The sequence below is a fragment of the Pelecanus crispus genome, chromosome 4 (genome assembly GCF_030463565.1).
Source record: "Pelecanus crispus isolate bPelCri1 chromosome 4, bPelCri1.pri, whole genome shotgun sequence".
In the NCBI taxonomy this organism is placed as follows: domain Eukaryota; kingdom Metazoa; phylum Chordata; class Aves; order Pelecaniformes; family Pelecanidae; genus Pelecanus; species Pelecanus crispus.
This window is the reverse complement of record NC_134646.1, coordinates 69542300-69560692: the sequence shown is the minus strand read 5'-3', so window position 1 is coordinate 69560692 and position 18393 is coordinate 69542300. Positions and strand designations below refer to the sequence as shown.

At 43.0% G+C, this 18393-nt stretch overlaps 1 protein-coding gene across 1 annotated transcript; it reads left to right on the top strand.

Moving 5' to 3' along the window:
- Positions 1 to 607: 607 nt before the first annotated feature.
- Positions 608 to 17414, top strand: LAP3 (leucine aminopeptidase 3). The gene is made up of 13 exons (XM_075709380.1): positions 608 to 730; positions 1397 to 1512; positions 1857 to 1911; positions 3756 to 3861; positions 4955 to 5114; positions 8538 to 8699; positions 9730 to 9888; positions 10640 to 10764; positions 12136 to 12224; positions 13654 to 13756; positions 16047 to 16126; positions 16803 to 16915; positions 17025 to 17414. The coding sequence occupies exons 1-13, from the start codon at positions 608 to 610 to the stop codon at positions 17218 to 17220; spliced, it is 1587 nt and encodes a 528-aa protein (XP_075565495.1). The 3' UTR covers positions 17221 to 17414.
- Positions 17415 to 18393: the final 979 nt, after the last annotated feature.

Here is an 18393-nt window from a genome sequence, read left to right as displayed (position 1 = left end):
GCGCTGCTTTTGCTGGAGAAGCATCCATCTACTTCTGACATTACACCGGTGACCCAGTGTTCTGTGTGAATTTTCCTGACAAAATATGACCACAGTCATTCTCATTGCTCTCTTCTTTTCACTTAACCACGTTTTCTTTTTTTTTTAGTTTCACTCTGGGCTTGTTACCACTTTCTCTTAGAACCTAACCAAGCCTTCCCAGAGAGGCGTGGTGATACTACACAACTAAACTACTGTCCTGCACGGAAAATAACGTAAATCTGTTGCCTTTGCGTTCGCCATAAAGCTTGGATCATTTTTCCATAAACCATGAACACTTTTAATCTTCAGTGCGCGCACTAAGCACCCCGTGCGCCTGCCGGCACCGCTTTTTCGAGGCCTGCGACGGGCGCACAGGAGAAGCTGCGTCCCCCTCAGCATCCCGGTGCCAACACCGACCGACGCCGCGCCGCGCCGCGCCAGGCCGAAACCCCACGGGACGCCGGGGCACGAGGGACCGCCACGCGCCGGCCGTCGGGCGCCGCCCCCGCCCCGCCCCGCCCCGCCCCGCGCGGCGCCGGCCGATGAGGCCACGGGCGCGCCGGGCCGCGCCGCCCGCCCGCCCGCCATGCTGCTGCCGGGGCTGCGGGGGGCGGCCGGGCGCCGCCTCAGCTGCCATCTGCCGCTGGCCTGCAGCCGCTGGCCGCGGGGGCCCTCGCCGCGGGGCTACAGCCGCGGCCCGGGCGGGAAGGTGAGGGGGCGGCGGGGGGCGCTGCCGCCTCGCGGCCCCTCTTGCTCGGCGTGAGGCGGGGCGGGCCGGGGGGAGGCAGCGGGGGGCGTCCCTTGGGCTGCGGGGCCGCCCGGCCGCCCCCCGGCCCGGCCCGGGGCTCTGGCTCGCCCAGCGGCGGGGCGGGGGCCGTGGCTGCCCGCGGCGGGGCCGGGCCGGGGCCGCTGCGCCCCGGAGAAGTTGCCTGTCGGGGCTCCTGCGCCCGCTGTCGCGACAGAGCCGCCTTGCTGCCCCGGCACCTCGCCGCCCTGCCGATGAGCTCCAGTCAGGAGCGGCGCGGCTCCCGGCGCTCCTGGATGCGCCTGGCTGGACATCGCCTTTGGGCGGAGGGAGGGAAAAGACCCCTCTGCTGTACTTGAAAATACAGACGGAAAGCGTTGGTCCCTACATGTCTGGCAAAATGATTGTAACTTTAGTTATACTGTATCTCATTTCTTCCTCGCACTTAAAAGCGGTTGTAGTAGTTGATCCCGCTTTACCAAAGCGTCGCTCTGGGCGTCGCGTAAGATAAATACGTAAACTGAGAGGAATATATACAGCAGGAGCTACGGTTTGAGCAGCGCGCTTGTTGTCTTTCGGGTGGCTCTTATAAATGTTGTGTTGCTTACAGTAATGCGCATCCTTTTTTAGGGTCTTGTTCTGGGAATCTACTCAAGTGAAAAGGATGAAGGTGCTGCCCAGTTCACTAGTGCGGGAGATGCTTTCGACAGACTTGTGTCTGGAAAGCTGAGAGAACTTCTGTCCGTGTAAGTGTCTCATAAGCTTCTGAAATGGACTAAAGTACCTAAAAACACCAACGAGAATGATCTTTTTTTATCATTATTAGTGTTTCCATCTATACCATGTCTCAGGCTGGTATTTGCTTCTACCAGGGCAAGCAGTTTGGAGGGGAACTCTTGTGGAAAAACCAAGCACTGAGGAAACAGATGCAAAATGTTCACGGGAACTGTCCTTTTCTGTGAATCAGTGCTGAGCCAAGTGTCCCAGTACAGTGTTGAGGAGCACTGCGTGGTTGTGGAGTGACTGTAGTACCATAAGGTTTTATCACCAGTAAGGACTTCTTTATTGAAAGGATCTTTTTGTGTCCTAGATGTGGGCCACCTTTGAAGAAAGGCAAAACACGCATATTCCATGGTTTGCATCAGGTATGAACTTTGGATTTTCGTGTGTGTATTGATTAACCTGTGAGGTTTGCCCTTACGTCTTATTTTAAGCCGAGTTCACCGCTGTGCTTGTATAAACGCTCTGCTCTCCTTTCCCCCCTCACCCCTCTCAACAGAAGATGGGGTTCTTATTGAAACCTCCTGTTCTGCACTCCCCGTGTTTGCACGCCCTTTTGCACAATCCTGTACGCTGTCCACAGTGTTGCAAATTGAGAAGATGTAATCAAGTCTGTTCCAAAGGTGGTGTGCTCTGAATAACTGCTTACTGAATGAGCTGAAGCACAACAGGTTTGGATCAGACTTCTGCTGTGCCTCCTGCACTCAGGAGGGGTGAGTGCACAAGTGTGTACAGATATGTGCAAAGACCTTCCAGATGTGACACTTCTAACACAAGGTAGTCCCGTCATAGGCTTTAATCAGAGGTTTGAAAGGCACGTGCTTGAAACCTCTGAAAACAAGACGTGGCACTGTTCTTCAAGCAGGACTTTTGTCTGCACAGATGTGATATATCACAAGGGTATGAGATGGGGATTCATCTGCTTAAAGTCAGGCTTTTGGTGCCATTTGAGAAGCCCTGATATGTCTGCTGCACCTACATGGAGCTGGCAAATACAGTACGATCTTGTGCCTTTTTGGAGTAGTAGCTGGAGGCTAGGCAGACACATAATATGACACTAGGTGTCTCTGTATAAATAACTGAATCTTACATTAGGGCTATTTAAATGATTTTAAACAAATCCATTTGTAGCGAGTATTGCCTACCATGTATAAATTCCTATGCGGAGACCCCTGACAGGTGACACTAGACTCAGTAGAAGGGCTCTCGGAAATTTCATGGAAGCTGAGTCCACTGAAGGTCCCATTATCCCAGTTCTGCATACAGCATGAAGTGAGTAGCAAATCTCTGCAAGAGAAGGCAGTAGAATTTGGCCTTACACCTCTTCTAAGTGTGTAAAATAATGATAACTAAAAAAATGTTAACCCAAATCACTGATATTCTGAAAAAGCTAACACTAGTTTCAGCATCTTGTGGACTAAAAGACTTTACTGTGGTGTAGCAGTTTGAAAGCTGATTGTTAGAATCTGACAGAGCAGCTATTTGTGATGGAAGGGAAAGCCTGAGATTAACTTCATTTTTCTTCAGAGCAATGGGAAATTGTTCACATATATAACCTTGAGTTTTATACAAATTTGACTTCATTCTTAAAAGACTCCTTTAATCTTCATTATTTCTTCCTTTTTGCCTTCCACTTGCAGCTTAGAAGGCAAGCGTTTAGTCTGCTGTGCTACATTGCTTTCCTGCGTTCTGGAGTTGTATACCTCTGTGCAGCTTTGGTTTGTTACCTGGCAAATCATGCTAGCTTGGCTCCTGAGCTGAGCTAAGAGGCTCAGCCTTCAAAGTGATTTTATTTCCTTGAACACAGTACTGTGCCAGAGAAGGTTACACTTCTCCAGCTCAGTTCTGGCCTTTGTTGCAGCTGGAAAGCTGGATGTGTTTTCAAAGGACCTTAGACTTGTCATTAGAAGTATCAGGTTTGCTATGTGTTAAGCATAAAGCCCTATGTGCTGCAATACACATAATTAACTATTAACTGGACAACAGAACAATTGGTTGCGTGCCTGTGGCAAATGACTGGGAGCGGAAGACAGTGGCACCATACTGGCACTCTTAACATACAAATGTGCGTAACGTAGAGAAAGTACTGAATGTATCTTAGTGCTTTGCTTGGGTTGATTTGGAAAGTAAGGTCTTTTTAACAGCACTCTGCTGTGGCTGTCTGTAACTATAAGGAAAGTGAATCCATTTGTGTGTCGGCTTCATCTAGGACTTTCCAAGTGTGGTTGTAGTCGGCTTGGGTAAGAAGAATGCTGGAGTAAATGAGCAAGAAAACTGGAATGAAGGCAAAGAAAATATTCGTGCAGCTGTTGCAGGTTAACTATTTAAACATTTTCTTAAGCATTTTGTCTATAAAACTATTGCAATGGTGCAGCATGTTCCACTTTTGAAGAGTGAGTCTAGGTATGATTTTGTTTTGAAATGCAAAACCTACTGCATGGTTTGGTAAATGCATTTACTTGTCACTGATATTCATGAAGTTTTTCCTTAGCAAGGAAGGAGTTATAGGGCATGTAAATCAGTCTGCAGACAGGTAACTCCAGTTATTTATACCAAATAACTTCCCCTGAAAAGGCACTTGTTTAATTACTACTATTCTGAAGCCTGAGAGCATCACTGATTCACTTTATGCTCACGCTGTACTTAAGTATGCACATATATTTACTTTTGCCACTTAGTTTGTAACTGAGATATTCATGTTATAAACTGGTCTCTTTCACAACATCAGTAGTATGATTCAGTGTGTTATCTGTCGTAGGCAGAGGAGGCCTCTCTATCTTAATCAAGGATGACCGCTGCATCTAAGTGTGTATAAAACAAGAGTAAAAAGAGTTCTCACCACAGAGTTTATAATCTGAGACTGGAGGTCAGTCATACATGTATGACAGCTGTACGGCTAAAGTGCTAGCCTGTGTTGTTTCACCAGCTGCCAAAACATTGCTAAATTATTTGGGTACAAAATGGAATTTATGGAACATTTTTTGTTTGTGTGTAAAAGTGTGTATAAGCTCATTTGGAAGAAAGAGCAGTCATATAGTCTTAGCAAAAAACTAAATTACAGCAAATTTCTGATACCTGTAGATAGATAGTCATAATCCATAGCATTCCACAATGATAGAGCTTTTCTTTGATACAAAGGAATCAGAACTGTGGACTTTCCTTTTTATTCGTGTGAAATGTCTTAATCATTACAATTCATCAAGTGATGTTTTTAGTCAGAATTTGTCAGTATATGGTCATTAGCATTTTTAATCATTCTACTGCATGATCTTTTTGATTGATTTACTTATAAAGTCAGATATCTCGAGCTAAAATTATTTTTTCCTTGAAATGTATTGATCACCTCAGACACCTGTTTTGCTGTTCTGTGTGATACTCAGCCTACTAGTTCTGTACTGCATTTTTCAGTTGGTTGTAGACAGATCCAAGATCTGGAGATCCCTTGTGTTGAAGTAGACCCCTGTGGAGATGCTCAAGCAGCTGCAGAAGGCGCTGTCCTTGGATTGCATGAATATAATGAGCTGAAGCAAAAGAAGAAACCTGTAGTTACTCCTCAGCTTCATGGAAGGTGATGGCAAAAGGAAAGCTTGCCTATTTATTTACATTTGTTTGTTTATTTATAAAACTGTGCGTGCTCCTGCATGAGAAAACCACAAAACTGAAAGAATAGGGCTAGCAGCAATATCCCTCTTAACTCCTCCTCCTCCTTTGAATTTTGTGAAGTATTTTACATATCTAGTATATTTATAGTGTTTGCTCCATGTGTTTTGTTAGTATACCATATTCTAAGGCTAACGGTAAATAAATGCTGCTTCATAGAAAAGAAGGCCCAGGATAAAAATAAAAGTAAAAAATTGCTTGAAGCATAGTTGTTATGTAAAAGGGCTTTTGTTGATGTTGCCAAAATTGTGGAGCAGAGGTATTTCAGACTCCATAAATGAATAAATCCTTTTGAGAAACAGGAAATGCTAACTGACATCAGACCATGCCGTGATGGATAGATTTTACATAGTTCATTTGTTACATTTTCTTTCACAGAATATAATGGGAGAAGCTTGGGTGCTTCTGGCCCCTAAAGAGACATCACTGTTACTTGAGAGCAGAAAGTAATATCAGAGCTTTTGGTTCCAGAACAAAGTTTTATTAATCCCCTTTTACTGTATCAGAGTGGACTTTGGACCTTCCATATAGGATATTCTGTCACACAGAGGAGAGGTATTTCCCATGCGTTCTTTATACAGGAACAAGTCTGTCCTTATGAGGAAGTTAGTGAAATAAAATAGAAACTTCTCAATTTAAGCATGTCTTGATAAGCTACATGCAACAGTCTTCCCATTTGGTAACACAGCAGATAGTTTGGGAGCCAAGTATATTTATATTAAATAAACATTTCCTGAAAACATAGATGGTCCTATGACCACTTACGACACTGGAAATAATTTTTGTATATAACAATTTAGGTTGGAAAGGACTTCTGGTGGTCATCTAGTCCAGCTCCAACTTGGATTAGGCATAACCTGGAAGTTACGTACAACTTTAAAGCTTGATCAGGTTGATCAGGCCTTTGTTCTTGTCCGGTTTTGAGCGTCTCCTGAGGTGGAAATTCCACAACCTCACTGGGCCATCTGTTCTAATGCTTAACTACACTCATGGTGAATTTTTTTTCTTTATGTCCTATTGCAGTTTCCCTTGTTGAATCTTGAACCCATTGTCTCTTACCTTCTTACTGTGCAGCTCTGAGATGTGTCTGTCTTCATCTTCTCTATAAACCCTATGTAAGGGTAGAGGAAATACTGCAATTAGATCTTTCCTCAGTTTTTCTTCTCTAGGTGAAACAAACCGAATTCTCTTTGCTTCTCCTCGTATGCCATGTGCTCCAGCTCCCTACCCTTCTTTAGGGGCCCTCCTTTGGACTTTCTCCAGTTTATCAGTATTTGTTTTGTATTCAGGAACTCAAAAGTGGATGTAGCTAGATGCAGCCAAAAGATGTAGACAGATGCAGCCTCACAAACGCCAGGGAGGTAAATAATTATTTCCTTTAACATGCTGGCTATGCTGTAATCCAACCCAGTATATGGCTGGCCTTTGTCACCGCAGTAGTGCGCTGCTTACTCCTGTACAACTTGTCCACCAGGATCACCAGGTTCTTTTCTGCAACTTTGCTTTCTGCCTGGTCAGTGTCCAGCCTGATTGTTGCATAGAACTGTTCTGTCCCACGTGCAGGACTTTATGCCAGTCTTTTTGTTAAACTTTATGGTGTTCCCTTTGGTGCATTCCTCCAGCTTGCCAAGGACCCTATGAATGGTGGCCCTACCTTCCCCATTTCAGCTGCTCCCCACAACACGATGCTGTCCATGAACTTTTGTTCAACTGTTCAAGTTGTTGATGAAGGTATCAGCCCCAGTATCAACCCTTGAGGAACACCACACGCAACTAACTGCCAGCTAGATTGTTCAGCGTTGTCAACAGTGCTTCCAGTTTTTCAACCATTTTGTAGTCTAGCCCTCCAGTTCATATTTTCTCAATTTGTCTGCAAGGATACTATGTGAAAACCTTGTTAAAGCCAAGCTAAAGGACATCCACTGTGGTCCTCTGTGCCAACCCTCTCATCCTAACAGTCAAGTTGGTCAGGCATGATTTGCCCAAAATAAATCCGTAATGACTGTTCCCAGTGGCCATCTTGTCCTTCATGTACCTGGAAATGGCTTTCAAGATTACTTTCTCCATAAACTTTTAGGGGATTAGTCTAGGATAAATGGTTTGTAGTTCCCTATAGCCTCCTTGCCATTCTTAAAGATGAGGACTTGGCCTTTTCCAATAATCAGAGACTGCACCCAGTTACCATGACCTTTCAAACAGAAAGAGACCAGGCTTGCAATGATGCCAGCCAGCTTCCTCAGCACCCTCAGATACACCCTACCTGCTACCAAGGACTTCTGTATGTCTTGCTTCCATAAACAGCTGAAGTCTTACCTTCCTCTGCCGTGGGTAGTACCTTTCTTCCCCAACTCTGTTACGAAGCTCAGAGAACCGGGGAATCTGGAAGCAGACCTTAACAATTATTAAGACTGATGCAAACAGGCATTGAGAACTTCAGTCTTCTCAGTGTTCACTAGACTGCCTGCCCCATTTAGCAATGGGACAGCATTATCCCTGACCTTCCTTTGCTGATGATGTACCTGTTGAAGTCCTCTTGTTGCCTTTCCCACTTCTTGCCAGTTTCAGTGTCAGCTGAGATTTGGCGCTTTAATTCCATTCCTCCATATCCAGGCAATGTTTCTATATTCCTCCTGGATTCCTTCTTCACTGTGGCGCTCTTCTGAGAGGCAGAATCCATCTTAATGCCCTGCTTTGTGATATCTTTTAAAGCAAATAAGCCTTTCAGTTCTGTCTCAGTAAAACGAAAGGTTTTGTAGTGGTAGTGTTGCAAAGTAACCAGAGAGACATCCCCATTTCCTATGCAGGCAGCTCTTCGAATGTTTGCTCTGTCAGTCGTTAGTGAAATGCCTTGAGTGCACTGTGAAATGAGATCCAAATTCTGCTCTTATCACATAATCATATTTCAGTAAAGTGAAAAACAGAATTGGAGGCTTTATATGGTAAATAAAAACTTTCAGGGCTGTTACAATTAATGCGATTACAAATTTTGGAAGGGATATTAAACCTTGTGCTTACGGATTTAAGCCAATCTCTGACTAGTGAGGATTAGGACAAGACCTAATGCATTAGACAGATAATTTTACAACTGTCTGCTCTAGGATTCTTCTAGCTTTCTGTGAAGCATTTGGCACTGACTAGAACCAGAGATGAGCTACTAGACTAGATGTACTTGGATATCATCCTAAATTCCTTGTAGTAAGATTACTATGACATTCTTAATTGCCCCAAATTAATGATTCCACATTTTCAAACAGGAGAGAACAGATGGATGCTGACATCATCTTACTTTTGCAAATGTTTATGATCCTGATTATTGTATGGTGTTGTTTAGTGCTGAAAGTGAAGCCTGGCAAAAAGGTGTTATCTACGCTGAGGGTCAGAACCTCGCTCGGTACCTTATGGAGGCTCCAGCTAATTATATAACTCCAATCAAATTTGCCGAACATATTGAACAGAAGCTTAGAAGTTTCAGCAATGTGAAGGTCCATATAAGGTAAATTCCATTTAAATGATTCCTCTATAGGGTAAGATACTTCCAGGCTGTTAAAATCTGCAGCGGGCTCTCATTTGCACTCTGCCACTTCAGATGACAGAAGCAGGGGAAGTGTTTGGCAAAAAGGTATGAGGGGTGCCCAGACTGCAAGCTACTCCCAGTATTAGGTGAGCTTCTGGTTTGCAGAGTAAGCAAGATACTGTGACGCAGTAAAATCATTAACTGTCAATTAGTCATGCAGTCAATTACTGCTTAATTGACACATGCTGTGAAAGAGGAAGCCTGATGAAGACACAGTGAATAAAGGGCAAATACTAGGTACCTTTTTTTCTAATATGTTTTGTTTTTTCCCAAGTGGATTTTACACATACCTTTGCTTTTTGTTTGGATGCGGTAATTAAACATCCTCTATTTATTGTTGTTGTTATTGGTGATTTTTTTTTAACTTTTAAAAACGTTGAGATGGAGTCGTAAAAGCCCTTGCAATTGAATTTGCAGAGCTAATGCTTCTTGCCTCAGCATTTCTAGTTACTGCACTTCAGTGGAAATGGGCTAACTGGTTATGCAAGTGTTGGAGGCTGTTTTGTTGAAAAGCAAAAGACTGAGGGAAATCAGCTTTGCCTATAGTTAACCATCGTGATAGGAGAAACCTAAACTGTAACCTGCTGCCATATTGTTGCTCCATATGCCTTCGAGACTACAGCCTGATGGGCAAGTGAAAGTTTAATGTTTCTGATGCAGAAAGTGTAGACTGGTTGTTATTTGTTTTGTTGTTGTTTGCTTGGTTTTTTGTTTGTTTGTTTTTAACAAGGCAAAACGAAAACCAAGCAGCAACTTTGAGGAAGTATTTTTGTTTCACAAAAAAAAAGTAATAAATGGGTGGATTGAAATGACAGTTTCCAAAATAACTAACTAAAGTGGAATTAATTGTTTGTGTACAAACCTTCAAAAATTGTGATCTCTTAAAAACAAACAAAATCACCTTAGTCAAAGTGTCCAATTAAAAAAAAAAAAAAATTTTCTATTCCAGACCGGAGTCTTGGATAGCAACACAACAGATGGGAGCATTCCTGAGCGTAGCTAAGGGTTCGGCTGAACCTCCCATCTTTCTGGAGATTCACTATTTAGGTGGTGCCAATACAAATGACTCCCCATTGGTATTTGTAGGAAAAGGAGTTACATTTGACAGGTATGTATGCTAATATTTTAATGACAAAAGGGGGGAAAATGCCTTCCTGCTATTCATGTTCAATGGGGAGATGCTTTTTCTCTGCTCAGCACATCTTTCAATGCCATTCCAGTGAACTTGCCCTATGTAGTAATGTAGTAGACTGTGCTGCCTTTTCTGGGGAGAAGACAAGCTTGAGTGATTGGACAAAGTAGGAGTTTATATGCCCCTGTCTTGTAAGGGGAAAATGGAAATTCAAAGGAGAAGAAAACAGAGAACTTGCTATTTTTTCTTTTTTTTTTCTTTGCCTGAGAAAACCTCTGGATGAAGAATTTACATGCTTAGATTTGCAGTCTGTGACTGGACATCTAGATTGTTCTTTGAGGCAGTTCCTTATAACTGCTTTTTATGTCACATAACTACCGAAGAATTTATTAGTCTGTTCCCCTTCTGTAAGCTGATTTTAGCAAGTGTACTATTTTGTTCTTGTTTTGTGCTCTTTTGCTGTTATAAAGATCATCGAGTTAGTCCGCTGCAGGTTACTTGGATTTTTATGGTGTCTTAATTATGAGGAAAGAATTCACGGACATATTTTATCTGAAATGAAAACCCAGATACCTTGCTTTCAATATGCTTGTTAGGGTGTTGCAGGAATATTTGAAAACACATGTACTGGTATTTGGTGCTAAAACATACCGATGGACAGAATATTATCAGTGTATGCAACTTTGAACTCCTGCGTGTTGGATGAGATTTGTTCTGTTTATTCCAGTGGTGGCATTTCACTGAAGCCATCGTCGGGTATGGATGCGATGAGAGCAGATATGGGAGGGGCAGCAACTGTCTGTTCAGCCATTGTGACAGCAGCAGCTTTAAATCTACCTCTTAACATAATTGGTAAGTATGTTTGTGCAAGAATCCAAAAATCTTAATTTTACAAGATTTGTTTTTGACAAAGTCATTTTCTAGTATCAGCAGTGGTAATGGTCTTACAGAAATGCCGTGGACTCTTGCAGACTTACTTGTCTCATTGCCTTGCTGAGCTTCTCTTCCATTTTTTACTTGCTTATCAAAAACTACTAGCTTTGCTGGAATAAATATTTCAACACCGAATTAAAATTTTGAAGGCGTGATTTAGATCTTGGGTGAGAAATGATTGTCAATAAACTTATTTTCAGCAATTTTTTCATAAGTTCTGATCCTTCATTACAAGAAGGAATGTGGATATCTGTAAAAGGAATTAAAAATGAAAAGGAGTTCGCTGAGCTACCTCCAGGCGTGTTTGCCACAGCTGAACAGGAAGAGGGATGAGCTCTTGTTCCCTTAAGTGCCTATCTCAGCAGAAATCTAGCAAACAAAAAAACCCAGTCTGCTGATACTGATTTTAAGTAGGAGCAATGCTTATTTTTTTCTGCAAAAACATTGCACAGCTAAAATTAAATGAGCTGAGTCAGGAACCATGGGAGAACCGGTTGGTGACGACACGTAATCCTGGAGGATCAGTTCTGGGAGCACCTCGGCTCCCAGGGGCCGGTATCCGGTCGCTTCTGGGGTGGCGCCAGCAGAGGACAGCGCGGCACGCGCCTGGGGGCACCCTCGCTGGGGGCGCGCGGCCCGGGGGACTGCGCCCGCGGAGCTGAAGGGCGCCCTGCAAAATTCTGCTGAAGATTCGCTTATTCCTTGTGCCCCAGGAGCAGGTTTTCCCTAGGAATGGTGGAGTGCGTTTCATCCTATTACCCCATTCATAGGTGGAATTTTGACGCTGACCCTCTTCTTCGCTCATCTCTATTTGCTTTTCTTATGGTTGGAGTTCGATGGCGAGTCCTTGGACCCCTCTTGACATTACACACTGTTTACAATGAGCAGAGCTTGAATGGCTCAGAGTATTAATTTGAGAAGCTTTTAATTTCAGAAAGAAAGAAATCCCTTTATGTGTGACTAATTATTCATATATGGAAGACATAAGATGGTATTTGTTGCTCCTCTGATCTCACTTGTCTGGGTACAAAGTAGAATTTTTACCACTAAATCCTAGTGGTAAAATAGTGTAGGTGAGAGAATGTGGTGGTGCAACATGCAGAGACATTTTCCTGATTGAAAACTGGACCACGTGTCTTTCAGTAACCAGGAAAATTTGGATTTTGAGCCTAAAATCAAGATGAGAATAGTGCTGTTTTCTTAAGGAGGTGTTCGGGTTTTTTCAAGGTGTTTTTTCTACATTGTTTCTGAGAAAGAAACTAGTAACGCACTTTTACTTTTCTCTCTGAGGTTTGGCACCCCTCTGTGAAAATATGCCCAGTGGTAAGGCAAACAAGCCTGGGGATGTAGTTAGAGCCAAGAATGGAAAAACAATACAGGTAGGTGTGTGAAACTTGGATTTTGAATACTTTTAGTGAATTGGTTTAATCAATCAAGTTATATGACTGCAGTCAGAGTACATGTTTGAAAAGACCCTTTAAAAAGATAAGTAGTGCAAATGTGCTGTTTTTAAAAATGTAAGCAGCATGTTATTAATTAGAATTTGCTATCATAGGATTCTTTCAAATATAAATATAGATTGAAGAGATTAGACATTTTATAAATTGCTAGGAAAAGCTGAAAAGTATGGTCATTTACTGAACATACTAGAAAATCTTGTTTTAGCACAAGAGGTTGTTACAATGCTCATAAATATAGGTTTTCAGTCAGAATGAATAACATTAAACGCTTCCAGCAGACCCTTCAGGACACTTCCCTGCTATCTGGAGTAAGAAATAAGAGTATTGGCAGACATAACCAAGGTCTTTACCCTGCCAAGCTGCTCTGTACAATCAGAACTCTGAGTCATAGCAGCTGTTGGCTCAAAGGAGCTTGCCAAATCAGCACCCAAAATACGTATTTCATATTTAATCCAAACTATTCCATACTCATCTAATAGATTAAATGGTACTGAAAGTCGTTGTGCTGTAGACCATTGATTTCCTGCAGAAGTACACGGCTTAATATTTCTCTGGATTTCTGTGATTCTGCCATCTTTGACTTGCTGCACCTTCCAGTTCCTTGAGGTGGTTCTCCCAAAACTGAGTTCAGTTGCCTTCTGCTTTGAGCGAAAAGACTGGGCACATATTCCCCCACCATGGAGAAATTTGCAAGATAGTGTTAGTAGCTTAGAGCACATCATGCAATTAATCTAGCGGAATGCATCATGAATTTTCCCTGAAAGGGGAAAGAAGCAAAGACGCTGTTGGGTTGGGGGGGGGTAAGGGTTCGGTTTTTTTTTTTTTGAGGGGGAGGTGTTTTTTGAAAAGAGGGAAAAAGTTTCAATATCCAAAGAGAAAGCAGTATAACAAGGAAGTGTTTCCAGGTATGCATACGTGTTTCTCTGTGGCACCGTCTCCTCCTCTGGTTTCCACTGGCCAGATCTCTGTGCGTGCTCGGAAGCAGCCGCTGGGATTCCTGGGGCTTTGCTGGGAATGGTGACAGCTCCACTGGGGCACCGCGCCAGCCTCCAGGCTCTTCGGAGGAGCCAGCAGCACACAGGCTCAGCATGCAGAGGAGGTTGCAGTGCTGAAAGATGACTTGACCTCAGCTACAGATATGCTTTTGTTTCACAAATATAACTGCCTATCAATACCTTCTTTTTTCTTTTTTTTTCAGTTTGAGTAAATTTTGGTTGCCTGAAGTGCCTAGGGCCTATGACAAGTGTATTTACAATCTGACAGCTATTTAAGATAATATGTAAGAAATAAGTCAGTGAAGGGGATGTTTCCAGTAGTTAATCTGTTTTTACTAATTTTGCACCTGAAGGTAGATAACACAGATGCAGAAGGAAGACTGCTGTTAGCTGATGCTCTCTGTTATGCCCACAATTTTAATGCAAGGGCTATTGTGAATGCTGCAACATTAACAGGTAAGCAATCTCCCTTCCCAGGTCATTTTGCAATGTTCTTTGTTACTCTCATTAATTGGGCTGTGGATTAGTTGCACTATGTAAAGCCAACCTGAATTTGAAAGCAACTGAGCTGATTGTACCTGTTCTAGGAGAACAGCTAGCACAGTTTATGCTCTAACAACTTGTACAGCTAGGACTGGAGAGGGTATTGGCATGCAGGGTAAACGCTCCACAATGTAGATGAAGTTGGGCCGGCCCAGCCGAGCCGGAACTAAGAAGGGCAGGAAAATCTACGCAGACTTTGATATTTCTGCACAATGTTTCCCAGTGCTTCTATTTCTGAGCCAAGCCTTTCCAGCTCCTGGGGCTGTGTGATGCAGAGATACTGGCGTGGTTGTGGAAGAGTCCTGCCAGCTCCATATGGCACTGGCCATGCTGGAGCCAGAACAGCTTCTTTGCGAACGGCTTGCTGAGTGCCTGAGCTGTGACCCACCCAGCACCAGTTCCTCCATTGTGGGAGCTAGCTCAGGTCTCCATGATTCTAAATAATAGCTTAGGAGAGCCATTATCATCTTCCCAGGAATTCGTTTGACTGAAGTAGCTCTTGTTATGTGCAGTTTGCATACTTTCAGGCATAATAAAATGTGCTTTAATTGTTTAATCTCTACAGTTGTATGTGAATGAGGTTATAATTTTGAATTTAAAACCAGTATTGTGTATGCATCTCATGAACTGCAGTAACAAGCTGTCATGGATTAAGTGACTGCAGCTGAAATGAGAGCAAACATGGAAGAGTAGTTCAGACCAGAGTCCACTGTGTTGCTTAATGAATATGCTAAGTAAAATAATGATCTTTCTGTATATTCTCTACTAGTACTTTAAATTACGTTCCATCAGTTTTACCAGTTCAAATGCTGTAGAAAATGTCAGTAGACAGAAGGGAAGCTGATTTTAAGATCGTTGGCTTGTATAAAATGATTCCCATTTAAAGGGCAGGATAGAAGGAATTTACTCCCACTATAGATTATTCCATGTTTGGGATCCTTGGGCAACAAGCAGGAAGGAGGCGAGCTCCTGTAGAAATTTCTTTGACATATCATTTTGTTAAACTACTTTTTTTTTCTTTTTTTTTTCTTTTTTTTTTTTTTTTATCTCACTGAGGATTGAGTGTTGGCATTAGGGAAGCAGTTCTGTGGCATCAAATGAATATGTATGTAATCCCTCTGGTTTAGGCACGGTTTAGTATTTTGATAAGGATTATTTTCATTTAAAGTAAATTGACATGTGCTGTGCAAAAAATCTATGCAAGTGAAATTCACAAAAGGGAAAGTATCAGCTCAAAATTGTAGAGGTCTATAAATTGGAAAAAGTCCACTCATTTTCTATATGGAAACAATAAAATACATTTTTTTTCTTTTTTTTGAGAAGACACTGTTATTGCTGAATACATTATATTAGAAATATTGCTAAGAAACATCAAGCTTCCTAGTTTCATGAGATACAGAATAGAATTTTTATGAATTCATAGAATCATAGAATCATTTAGGTTGGAAAAGACCTTTAAGATCATCCAGTCCAACCATTAACCTATACTACTAAGTCCACACTAAACCAGTCAAGGGTAGAATAGACTAAACCATGTCCCAAAGTGCCCAAAGTGTCCGAAGTGCCACATCTACCCGTTTTTTTGAATGCTTCCAGGGATGGTGACTCCACCACCTCTCTGGGCAGCCTGTTCCAATGCTTGACTACCCTTTCTGTGAAGAAATCTTTCCTAATTTCCAACCTAAACCTCCCCTGGCGCAGCTTGAGCCCATTTCCTCTAGTCCTATCACTAACTACATGGGAGAAGAGACCAACACCCACCTCGCTACAACCTCCTTTCAGGTAGTTGTAGAGAGCGATAAGGTCTCCCCTCAGCCTCCTCTTCTCCAGGCTAAACAACCCCAGTTCCCTCAGCCGCTCCTCATAAGGCCTGTGCTCCAGACCCTTCACCAGCCTTGTTGCCCTTCTTTGAACACGCTCCAGCACCTCAATAAAAAATCGATAGCCTCTAATCCATTACCTGGATTTAGCAATGGGGAAAACTAAGGGGGCAGAGGTCTGTCCTATTAAATTATATAAAAGTTTTAACAATGCTTAAACTTTAAAAAATGCAAGTGTACTAAAATCTTTAGTTTTTACAGACTTAGAAATTACTGATAACGAGAATTAAAAATGTAAAGTTCTGTGAGGAGTCGGGATGCAGCGGAATAGCTCAGGTCCATCTTTGCCTTTGTTGTATAACCTTGAAGGTGTGTTTCTGTAGGTGCCATGGATGTCGCGTTGGGGTCTGCTGCGACTGGAGTGTTCACAAACTCATCTTGGCTTTGGGCTCACCTTTATGAGGTAGGCCATCTGCATTATTATTAAATCAAAATAATAATAATTCAGTAATAGTTGCTGTTATTGAAAAGTTAGTGCATTACTGAAAGTCCTCATGCAAATCTAAAATGTACGTTATTACAATTTGAAATCTTGTAGGAATAGTGTTAGTACTGTATTTAATTGAAAATAATTAATTTTGACTATTAATTACTCTTTAGTGAGGTTTAATATCATCCAGCAAACAGCATGCACAATCATCTCAAGGATCTGCATCTTCTGATAACTTACTGCATATGCATAAGCTCTGGGCTACTGACAGTAATTAGTTCATCTTAAAAAGATAATTGATCTTGCTTAACAACACTGAGACAGAAATTCAGAGAGGCCTCGTGAGTGGCTGAAGTGTGATGGCTAAAGGAAGTCTATGAAGGGAAGGATTTGTGTGGTCAGGAAAAAAAAATTTGGGGAAAAAAAAAAAAGGGCAAACTTTAGATTTTTGTGTTTTGACTAACACTACCTAAAAAGTAGGATTCACTGTTCTGTCTTGCAGTGTATTTCCAGTTACCTAATATTATATTGACCTGAAGATTTTTAGACTGATCAAAGCTAAACAAAAATAAGCATGCATGATACTGGGGATTATAAACGCAGTTTAAAAAAAAAAAAATTGCCCAAACTATCACTGTTTCTTTTTCAGGCCAGCATTTTGACAGGAGACAGAGTTTGGAGAATGCCTCTTTTTGAACATTACACGAAACAAGTAACAGACTGTCCTCTTGCAGATCTGAGTAACATTGGGAAGTATAGCAGGTAAGATGTATCAATACCCGTCACGTGCCCCTTTCCTTCAGCGTATTTGTTTAACGTTTGCGGTGTTGGTGTTGCTTTAGAAACAATAAAATTTTTCTGCTTCCTACAGAGCTGGAGGAGCATGCACAGCTGCTGCGTTCCTGAAGGAATTTGTGACTGCCTCTCACTGGGCTCATTTAGATATAGCTGGTGTGATGTCAAATAAAGATGAGGTGCCCTATCTTCGCAAAGGCATGGCTGGGCGGCCTACAAGAACGCTAGTAGAGTTTGCGGCTCGATTAAGTCAAGACAGTCACAATACCTAATAAAATACTTATTCTAAAATCATCCACTCTGCCTTAAGAAAAAAAAACCAAACCCTTAAAAAGTATTATTCATAAATGAATGCTCCAAGCTGTTTTCATTATGGCAATGAACTACAAATGCATTTTATAAATCGTTACTTGGGTATGAATATCTTACCTTTAAGCTTTGTCATCCCATATCATGCAACTTAAAATAAAAAATATTCTGTTTTAACTACTGACGTATTTTGTAGCAAAACATGGTAATGGAAAACACCTGAACTCCTATTTTATATGTAAAGTAAGCATAATTATCGCAAACAATAAATATCTTAGTTGGGGGTGTGTGTTTTGATTGAGAGAGAATTAACAGTAGATAGAGATCATAGCTGTGCCTCAGTTCTGGGTGAATCGCAGGTGGTGTGAAAAGTAACTCTGCGAAGTTGTTTATAAAAATGTTTCTTTAGAAAAACTAGAAGTGCTGTTGGTGTGTATTGAGGTGGAAAAGCTGCACCATCAGCCTTTGTAGGCTGTTGCAATTGGTGTGATTAGCAGGGCTTCCGCACGAAGTTACGCAGCGAGTCTTAAACCAGTGCCAGCAAGAGCGTAACTGTTTCGCAGAAACTAATGAATGCAACCAAGCGTTTGGTGGGGTTTGGGGGAACCTGCCACCATCTCACAGGGCTGCTGTCCTCCTGCTGCTCCCCCCTCGCAGGCGTGCGGCCGCCAGGCTCCGAGCAGGGACAGTATTCCCAGAATGAGTTCCGAGGCACGCAGACCTAACGCTTACAACGTGGGGCAAGGTTTTCCTGAGGATCGGGGGGATCCAGGCCCAGAGGGTGGGCTTGCTGTCGTTGTTGTCGTTGCTGCTAAAGCCTGGCGTGTAACAGGCGGCGCAGAGCCGGTGCTTACCCCAGGCTGGAGGCGGTCCCGCTGGGAAGGGCGGCTTTGCTTCCCCCGCTCCTCCTCGCTGCCGTTTCACCCGGGGCCGCTGCTCGGGCGGGCCGAGGCGCAGGGGCAGGGCGGGCCGAGGCGCCTGGGGAGGGCGGGCCGAGGCGCAGGGGCAGGGCGGGCCGAGGCGCCTGGGGAGGGCGGGCCGAGGCGCCTGGGGAGGGCGGGCCGAGGCGCAGGGGCAGGGCGGGCCGAGGCGCCTGGGGAGGGCGGGCCGAGGCGCCTGGGGAGGGCGGGCCGAGG